The following is a 10,478-nucleotide window of genomic DNA, read 5'->3' as shown; positions in this document are numbered from 1 at the left end:
TTAGGTGTAAAAACACACGAGATACACAAGTTCTTGTACCAAATATGCTCCTGTTTTTGTTACCCATGAAAACGCACTGCCATCGCAGGTCTGGTAACTACTTTTTGCGCAAGAATTCATCAAGCACGTCGGCCGCGGACGCGTACTAACACAGAATACCCAGAAAATATATCGTTGTTCGGCCAAAATGAGAACGACCTCTGTTGGCTTGTCATAAGATCGACCCGGAAAGACTACATCTGTTTCCTGTTAGCTTAAGCTACAGCTAACTAGCTGGGTACGTTGAATATTCTCTCGGGAACCGATCAAACATCAGTCTACACTCGTAATATGTTTCAGCCACAACAGTCAATAAAGCGGAAGAAGCACGAAGTTAGAGTAAAGTCTGCGACAGCTGAGAAGGTTGTTAGCACAGCGGCTAACTGACGCTAGTCACTGGAGAAAGAAAAAAGTCAAAGTGATGGATGCTGCTTTCAAACCAGAAGTTTTCTGAAACGGAGCAGGTTTGTCCACGAAACTTTATTTTACACTACGCCACATCAGACCTGTGTTGGAGTTATTTTAGACTCAGCACTATTATGTCAGAACAAATAAGCCTCAGACTATTTCATAATGAATAAATCAAGTTTATTGTTTCATTTCTACTGAGTTTTTACAAAACCGCAGTTGGAGCCCACTTCAGGTTTGTTCATAAAGAGTGGCGTCCGGACTCAATCCAAAATATAACAGCTACTTGGTGGTGGCATGAAGATGTCCAGGAATTTAGTTTTAATAAATACCTGTAGAAATATTTATGTCATACATAATATGACATTTTTGATTGCATAATCACACACATGGGAGGACCATCTACATCATGAATGGATGTCTATAAAAACCTGACTGTAAACTGTGTTCGGGGTGTCTTTCCTGAACGAGTTCTTGCGTGACCATGGGACGGTGAGAACCCCGGATCTGGTGTGATTGATTTCACATGAAATAAACAAACTGTTCTTTTTGTAATAACAGAATTTCGTTGATCCAGGACAGACCCAAAGAAGCCAGGATCTAACAAAACATGAGGAGAAAGAAGTTGAAAAAAGTTTTGGGTTAAATTCAAATTTGAGTGATCAAAAAGTTGTTCCAAACATCACATACTTTCAAGGAAATCTGCACCAAATCTCTGACTGAGGCAACATGCTCAGCATCCAAAGAGAGATGAATTCCCTCATTTGTGGACAACTGTCAACCACATCTGATGAACAAGAGCAATCTGAGATTTCTGATGTTCACCGGTCTGGAGCTAGATCACCTCCAAAATTCAGTGGAGTCTTCCGTGCCCTAATATGTGTCTGTGGTGCAAATTTGGTGAGAATCTGTGAAGTAGTTTTGACGTAATCCTTAAAAGCCTATATAAAGTGAAATCTTGATCCAGGAGCCGGATCACCTCCAAACTTTAAAGGAGTCTTCCACCACAAAAAAAACTTTTATTCAAGTGCATGAACTAAATACATACTCATGACATCTGACTACATCTAATTTAGCTTGTGAAAAGCCACATCTAACAGGACTTTGACCTTGAACATTTTTTTCCAGGCAAAATTTTGTGGAATTGGAATCTAGTGTTGGTGGAGCTTTGTGCTTGACGAGCGCTATGCTCTGGTATTCATTTTAATTCTTCCTTGCAGAGATGCAGCAGCTGTTAGTGAGTAATGAAGACATTGTCCCTGAGCAGAAGAAATGGAATCCAAGCCTGGACCAAAAAGACTCAGAGCTTCCAAACATTAAAGAGGAACAGGAGGAAGTCTGGGTAAGTCTGCAGGGAAAGCAGCTTCATGGTTTGACGGAGGAAAACTGATCTCACTAAGTTCCCTTTCACTGTTTTCTCTGTGAAGAGTGAAGATGAAGAAAAACCACAGTCATCACAGCTTCTTCAAAGCCGAAGAGATGAGAACACAGAAGTGGAGTTTCTTGTCAGCAACTTGATTGAACGCAGAACACTGAAAAAGGAGGCTCATGGAGATGATTGTGGAGGATCAGAACCAGCCGGCAACTTGGGTCCATGCAGGAATTTACAACCTGATACTGATGGTAAGAGAGAAATGTGGGACTGACGAGGGTTGTGGGATAAATAATGTTGATGATATTGCAATTGTTGTTTTAGTGATGTGCAATCTGATGTTATCAAGTATTTAAATGACTTTACTTTGAAAGTCCACACATTCACTGATGTGTCACCAGCTTCAAAACTTCTCAATAAATCCTCACAGCAGACATCTAGCTCCTAAATCCAAGTGATATTCTTAATGCGATTTGCCCCACGTGATATTTGTCAGAGCTGCAGTCATGTCCGCTGCTGTGCTCCGCCTCAAACATGTGGTTAACTGGTGCCCCGCTGGCCACATGAGGCCTGGCCTCCTTTTATGTTGATCTGCTTTTCCAGAGTGTTAAGCTTTGAAGAAAATAGGTTGACTACAGATTTAATTCCACTTGGAAGGCAGTGAAAGACGGATACAGATTTACCAAAAAGACCTTATCCAATCATGAGGCATCCGGTTAAATATCGCTAGGTGCGTGTTTGCTGTATCCGGCAAAATAGAACTTGCCAAGACTGTATTTCATGATAAATAAATCAAGTTTAGTTTATTTAATTTCTCCTGAGTCTTTACAAAGCCGCAATTGAGCCCACTTCAAGTTTGTTTATAAAGAGTGGCATCCCAAATCAATCCAAAATATAACAGCTATTTGGTGGTGGCATGAAGATGTCCAGGAATGTAGTGTTAATAAATACCTTTAGAAATACGTATGTCATACATGATCACGTATGATTTGATTACGTAACCACACACATGGGAGGACCATCAACATTGTATATAAACCTTACTGTAAACTGTGTTCGGGGTCTCTTTCCTGAACAAGTTCCTGCGTGACCTTGGGACGGTGAGAACCCCAGATCTGGTATGATTGACTTCACATGAAATAAACAAACTGTTCTTTTTGTAATAACAGAATCTCGTTGATCCAGGACAGACCCAAAGAAGCTGGGATCTAACAAAACATGAGGAGAAAGAGGTTGGAAAAAAGTTTTGGGTTAAATTAAATTAATTTGTCAATCACAATTTATGTACATAAAATGCTACTTCTCTTAGTCCTTGATGTTTTTTTTTGAACAAAACACAGAAAACAAACAGAATGTTTGTTTTCTTGCAAGCTGAACAGCTGACAAAATTTAGTTTCTACTGAAGTCCGAGCATTTTAATGTAGGTTTATTTTTGTAACGTTGCAGAATTGCAGCTTATTTTAATGAAAAGAACAAATTTATGTGGAGCGAATTTCATGGCGAATATAGTCTTTTCCTTCAAAAGCCATCATGCAGACAAGCATGTGCATGTGTGGGGTTTTGAGATGACATGTGACGTGACCCACTTGCTTGATGTGCATTCACGGGGCGTGCACGCTAACATCCGTAAGATGTTTCATAAATCACTTGTGGCATTTTCTGTTTTGAAGAACAGTGTTTTTAGATTTAGAAGTGTGTTTTTCTCACTAACCTTTCCAAAATATATGCGAAATATGTCATTTTTTTACAGAAATAAGCTGTTTCGGAGTATTTTCCACTATCTTGGTTTTACCAGATTTTTACCAGATTTACCTCACGTGATAAACCAAAGATCATTTTCAGGAGTGATATCTTATTAGTTGGCCCGTTTGAATAGCCCCCTAACTGCTCCAATTGCATTTTTGCATTTTTTGAACTTGAAAATTTTTCTCTGTTATACAGTTAATCAATATGAGGACAAAGCTTCAGCTTTTAGCTCATACCTTTTTTGTTAAGGGTCCAAAAAAGAACATTTTATTCATTAAAAAAAAATATATATATTATCGATTATCTGCATTTTTTTCATCCAAATCAATCAATCAATCAATTTTTTTATATAGCGCCAAATCACAACAAACAGTTGCCCCAAGGCGCTTTATATTGTAAGGCAAGGCCATACAATAATTATGTAAAACCCCAACGGTCAAAACGACCCCCTGTGAGCAAGCACTTGGCTACAGTGGGAAGGAAAAACTCCCTTTTAACAGGAAGAAACCTCCAGCAGAACCAGGCTCAGGGAGGGGCAGTGCTGGGACTGGTTGGGGCTGAGGGAGAGAACCAGGAAAAAGACATGCTGTGGAGGGGAGCAGAGATCGATCACTAATGATTAAATGCAGAGTGGTGCATACAGAGCAAAAAGAGAAAGAAACAGTGCATCATGGGAACCCCCCAGCAGTCTACGTCTATAGCAGCATAACTAAGGGATGGTTCAGGGTCACCTGATCCAGCCCTAACTATAAGCTTTAGCAAAAAGGAAAGTTTTAAGCCTAATCTTAAAAGTAGAGAGGGTGTCTGTCTCCCTGATCTGAATTGGGAGCTGGTTCCACAGGAGAGGAGCCTGAAAGCTGAAGGCTCTACCTCCCATTCTACTCTTAAAAACCCTAGGAACTACAAGTAAGCCTGCAGTCTGAGAGCGAAGCGCTCTATTGGGGTGATATGGTACTACGAGGTCCCTAAGATAAGATGGGACCTGATTATTCAAAACCTTATAAGTAAGAAGAAGAATTTTAAATTCTATTCTAGAATTAACAGGAAGCCAATGAAGAGAGGCCAATATGGGTGAGATATGCTCTCTCCTTCTAGTCCCCGTCAGTACTCTAGCTGCAGCATTTTGAATTAACTGAAGGCTTTTTAGGGAACTTTTAGGACAACCTGATAATAATGAATTACAGTAGTCCAGCCTAGAGGAAATAATGCATGAATTAGTTTTTCAGCATCACTCTGAGACAAGACCTTTCTGATTTTAGAGATATTGCGTAAATGCAAAAAAGCAGTCCTACATATTTGTTTAATATGCACTTTGAATGACATATCCTGATCAAAAATGACTCCAAGATTTCTCACAGTATTACTAGAGGTCAGGGTAATGCCATCCACAGTAAGGATCTGGTTAGACACCATGTTTCTAAGATTTATGGGGCCAAGTACAATAACTTCAGTTTTATCTGAGTTTAAAAGCAGGAAATTAGAGGTCATCCATGTCTTTATGTCTGTAAGACAATCCTGCAGTTTAGCTAATTGGTGTGTGTCCTCTGGCTTCATGGATAGATAAAGCTGGGTATCATCTGCGTAACAATGAAAATTTAAGCAATACCGTCTAATAATACTGCCTAAGGGAAGCATGTATAAAGTGAATAAAATTGGTCCTAGCACAGAACCTTGTGGAACTCCATAATTAACTTTAGTCTGTGAAGAAGATTCCCCATTTACATGAACAAATTGTAATCTATTAGACAAATATGATTCAAACCACCGCAGCGCCGTGCCTTTAATATCATTATCGGCATCGGCCTAAAAAAATCCATATCGGTCGGGCTCTAGACAAGAATCCGTGGAATTGGCGCTGGGTTGAATTTAAAGTTTGTCGTCATGAACACAAATAAAAGAAAAGGGAAAAGCTCACTGCATCTTGTGCCCTCAAGAAACATGGTAAGAATTTTTCATCTCTGGAAAATAAATATTGCGCTGTTCAAACAGGATGTCAGACAAGATTAGGTAACTTTTTTAAATTAATGTAGACTTTCTTTCATTGGGGAAAAAAAAAGACATTGTGGCTTTGAGTGGATTTACTGGAATTTACATGAGGATATAAGTGACTTTTTTACTATAAGGTATGTTATTGATATTTTACAATGATTTTCAAAATATTCTACAGGCTTTAGCCGTGGTTTTTGAAATGCTGTAACGGTCTTTTCAGTCTTCATGAGTTTAATGTAGTTTAATTGTTCTGAGTTGATGCATAATTTGGTTTACAATTAAGAGGGAAGTCATTCCAGGTCCTACTTCCATGTTATACTGTTATTTCAACATTATCATTGACAGTTCAAATGAAAGGTTGAAAATCTAGGATCATTTAAATATGCACTTCTTTCGAGATTTTTTCTTCCAGGAGATGCTGAAAATGTATCATTAGATACAAAATTCATTTGGTTCCTGCTGCCTCGCGGGCCCCCCAGACCCTCTGCAAATTTTCCTCGGATTTCACAATTATCATTTCACAGCCATGTTATCAGTGATGTCTGTTATTAGAAATAAGCACGTTGTCTCATGGTATTCAAGCTCCTTGATATTTTTACACAAAAGTTGTATATTTTGACAGAGAAACCTTTCCTGTACACATTAGTATTTTTTGTTGTCAGATGTGTGTGATTTTAAAATATATTTGATAAAGCACTAATCCCCTGCCCTTGGAGTACACCAGCATATAAATGGGTTTAGCAGAAGGGCACAGTTTTTACAGCCAGTAAAAGATGAAACTCTGAATATAACCAGCTCTATAATAATAATAATAATAATAATACATTTGCTGTGAAATTTACCATTTACCAATATTGTTAGTATTTTCCAAAGTATGGCACTTTATCTTATCTACAGTATCTATTTAATGCAATTCAAATTCCAGTGTAATTTATAGTCTGAAAAATCTGCATGTTTAACATTTGTGGCCTCAAGGAACAGTCCAGGCCACAGTTTCACACATATACACACTAATTATTCAGATTCATTCACAGTTTTCCAGTTTAGTGGGCTCAGGGTCTCATCACTGCTTTTTGCAGATGATGTGGTCCTGTTGGCTTCATCAGCCTGTGACCTCCAGCACTCACTGGATCGGTTCGCAGCCGAGTGTGAAGCAGCTGGGATGAGGATCAGCACCTCTACATCTGAGGCCATAGTTCTAGGAAACCAATGGATTGCCTACCGGGTAGAGAATGCAGTCTTGCCCCAAGTGAAGGAGTTCAGGTAGCTCGTGTCTTGTTCACAAGTGAGGAGACAATGGAGCGTGAGATTGTCTGGAGAATTGGCACAGCTGGGGTGATATTGGATTCGCTCTACCATACCAGCCACCCTCCTATGTTCCTTAGGAAGGTGACTGGTGTCTGCCTTAGAGATAGGGTGAGAAGCTTGGTCATCTGTGGGGAGCTCAGAGTAGAGCCGCTGCTCCTCTGCATTGAAAGGAGCCAGCTGAGGTGTTTCGGACAACTGGTAAGGATGATCCCTGGGCTCCTACCTAGGTAGGTGTTCCAAGCACCTCCATCTGGGAGAAGACACCGGGGAAGACCCAGGATTAGGTGGAGGCCTGGGAATGCCTCTGGATCCCCCAGTCAGCAGTGGTTAATGTGGCCCGTGAAAGGGAAGTCAAGGGTCCCCTGTTGGAGCTGTTGCCCCCGTGACCCAATCCTGGATAAGCGGTTGAAGATGAGTGAGATTCATTCACAGTCAGTGATAAATATCAGTTTCAGAGCTAATTAGAGTTGGAGTAGTGCGGAAATGAAGTAATGATTCATACATGCACAGAAATAGACCTGCGAAGTCAGGCATGAAAATGCTCGCACTTTACTGATTTTTGGTTGCATGTTTGACCACAAGAGTCACAGTCTAGCATTTTCTGTACACTTGGTCAGGATGACAGAAAAGCATCTCCCAAAGAAACACAGAGGGAGATGATACAAACATATTCAGAATTGTCTCGTCTTCTGCAACATCAATATATCAGACTGAGAAAAAAGCAGTTTGACACGATGATTGTTGGCACTAATTCACCTCAAAGGGAAAACACGGTTTTGAGACAGAAGAACCTAACTGTAGGAGCAATGAACAAAAAGTGGTAGCAACCTGAGTATTTGACTGGAATTCACACTGGACACAGCTGTGATATAATATAATTTCTGTCCAATTGTGTCTTGTCAAGGTAGAAATTGTACCTGACTGGACAAATGATTGGACAAATCACCCAAATTGAGATAAATCACCACTCTGCAGCTTTCTTTAATCTAGGTTTTTTTTTTCTGAATGTCCCAACATTTTTATTAATTTGATTCTTTGCAGACATGCAGCAGTTACAAATTAAAGAAGAAATTCTCCCTGAACAGCAGCAATGGAATCTGAGTGTTGACCAGGAGGATGTTAGAGTTGAAAAAGAGAAACTCTGGATCAGTCAGCATGGACAGCAGCTTCACCAACTAGAGAAGACTGATGTTACCAAGTTCCCTTTCACTGTTGTCCTTGTGAAGCCTGAAAATGATGATGAAAAACCACAGTCGTCACAGGTTCATCAAAGCCAAAGTGATGACAGCACAGATGCCAAACCTGTTGGCAGCTGCTTAACTGCACATAGAACACTGACAGCACAAGCTGAGGAAGACTATGGAGGACAACAACCAGTCAGCAACTCGGGTCCAAAAAGTTGTTTACATCCAGCTCCTAATGGCAGAAGTTCAGACAGTTCTGAAACTGACGACAGTTGTGAATGGAAACAGACCAGTGAAGACAGTCAGGAAAAAAGCTGTTTGTCTGTTAGTTGTAGTGGGTGCAATGTTACTAAGAAACAGTTTCATTTATTTGAATGTGGAAAAGTATGTGGTCATATGAACTCTCCAAAGCAACACACAGGAATGCAACCAAGTGAAAAACCTCTAAGTTGTACTGAATGTGGTAAAAGATTTGGACGGAAGAGCAAGTTGATTGCACACATGAGAATTCATACAGGAGAGAAACCCTTTGACTGTTCTGAGTGTGGCAAAAGATTCAGTGTTAAGGGCAATCTGGTTTCACATATGAGAAGTCATTCAGGAGAAAAACCATTCGTCTGTTCTGAATGTGGTAAAAAATTTAAGCAAAATCGCAATCTCATTGAACACATGGCAGTTCATACAGAGGCCAAACCATGTGTCTGTTCTGAATGTGGTAAAGGATTTGGACAGAACAGCATTTTGAGGAGACACATGAGAATTCATAAAGAGGCAAAAACATTTGTCTGTTCCGAATGTGGTAAAGGATTTGGACAGAACAGCATTCTGATTACACACATGAGAATTCATACAGGAGAGAAACCCTTTGACTGTTCTGACTGTGGGCAAAGATTTAGACAGAAAAGCAATCTGATTGCACACATGAGAGTTCATACACAACAGAAACCATTTGGCTGTTCAGAGTGTGATAAAAGATTTGGAAAGAAGAGCGATGTGAAAAGGCACATGAGAACTCATACAGGAGAGAAACCATTTGACTGTTCTGTGTGTGGTAAAAGATTTGGACAGAAGGCAACTCAGGTCACACACATGAAAATTCATACAGGGCAGAAACCATTTGGTTGTTCTGAGTGTGGTAAAAAGTTTGGGTGGAAAGTCAGTCTTATTGCACACATGAAAAGTCATAAGGAAACTACACCAATGTAATTTGGACCATTGAGGAGAAAAAAAAAAGATCTTTCACTGCTTTCCTTATTCAGGGTATGAGAAGTGGAGCAGGAGGTCAAATACAGTATTTGAGGAGAGTATAAAAGATCAGCAATTAAGGGAATGGTCACCATCTTGAAGAGAGCCCTTGGATACAATGCCATCAGTGTTTAGGGTGCCACTGTAGACCGTGGATTTGGGGCCCATTGCATTCTATTAAAAAGAAATCCAAGAGAAATGGGGGAAAAAACAATTAAAAAAATAGAAGTGGCTTAAAAATGGAGAACTTTGTTCAACAAATTATTAAAAAAAAAAAGGCAGGGATTTCATGATAATCAAAGCAAATTCTGTCATGCAGCTGTTGAGAGTGTAGACCATCTAATATCAGCATGCCAGACCTTCTTGGCAGAGAGATGTTATACGTCCTGACACAAGATCTGTAAAAGTCTACACTGAAAAGTATGAAGGAACTGGAAGGGGAAGTAAAAGAGCATCTGGTAGCATGAGTCAGCTCCAGTCTCATCCAGTGGAAAAGTAACTTATCTTCTGTGACAAAGAGGTCAGAGCAAGAAAACATATCAGAGGTGCAATAAAACCTGATATTATAATCTGGAACAAGCAAGAGAAAACAGCCAAAACTATCTGTAAAACACCCAATGACTATGGCCTCAGTGGAACTGAAAGGGGAGGATCACAAAATACCAAAACCTTAAAAATACCCTACAAACAACATGGTCATTGAAAGAAATAGATACAATACCAGTTGTGGGGCAGCCTGGCTTATGAAGAAGAACCTGAAGAAATACCTTGAGGCAATCCTTGGTCACTAAAGGGCCCATGAGGTGCAGTTGTCAGCAATTAAGGGAACAGTCGACAACTATAGACCCCGGGTTTGAGGCCCATTGCACTCTATTAAAAAGAAATACAGAAATGGTTGGGGGGCGGCATTTGGCCCTTAGAGCTGCATAGCAACTCCACTATACACCAAGTTTTAATGCATCTGTTTGTGTGTTATCAGATTTGCGCAAACAGTAATATATATATATATATATATAGTGGTGGGCACAGTTCCACTAACTGCTAATTCGCAATGCTAGCTCTTTCATTAGTGGATTAGCTTTTCAGCTAACTTTGAAAACCATCAGCGGACCAATTAGCTTCCGCAAAATTTTGTTCCGCTGACTTTCAGTCTGCTAACATTTTTTTTTTTTTGGTAAAGAGAAGAA

At 39.9% G+C, this 10,478-nt stretch overlaps 1 protein-coding gene across 1 annotated transcript in view; it reads left to right on the top strand.

Moving 5' to 3' along the window:
• LOC117505045 (gastrula zinc finger protein XlCGF57.1-like) overlaps window positions 1–10,269 on the top strand; it is a 58,407-nt gene extending 48,138 nt beyond the window's left edge. Inside the window, exons 1-4 of the mRNA XM_034164576.1 lie at window positions 244–503; window positions 1,668–1,789; window positions 1,875–2,070; window positions 7,904–10,269. Coding sequence (XP_034020467.1) covers window positions 1,670–1,789; window positions 1,875–2,070; window positions 7,904–9,252 — 1,665 coding nt within the window. The 5' untranslated portion in view covers window positions 244–503; window positions 1,668–1,669 and the 3' untranslated portion in view covers window positions 9,253–10,269. Of the gene's footprint in view, window positions 504–1,667; window positions 1,790–1,874; window positions 2,071–7,903 lie in introns of the transcript that reaches the window.
• The last annotated feature ends 209 nt before the right edge of the window (window positions 10,270–10,478 follow it).

This window comes from Thalassophryne amazonica, chromosome 23 (genome assembly GCF_902500255.1).
Source record: "Thalassophryne amazonica chromosome 23, fThaAma1.1, whole genome shotgun sequence".
NCBI classification, from domain to species: domain Eukaryota; kingdom Metazoa; phylum Chordata; class Actinopteri; order Batrachoidiformes; family Batrachoididae; genus Thalassophryne; species Thalassophryne amazonica.
Note: the sequence above shows the minus strand (reverse complement) of the source record. Positions and strands in the feature narration are given on the sequence as shown.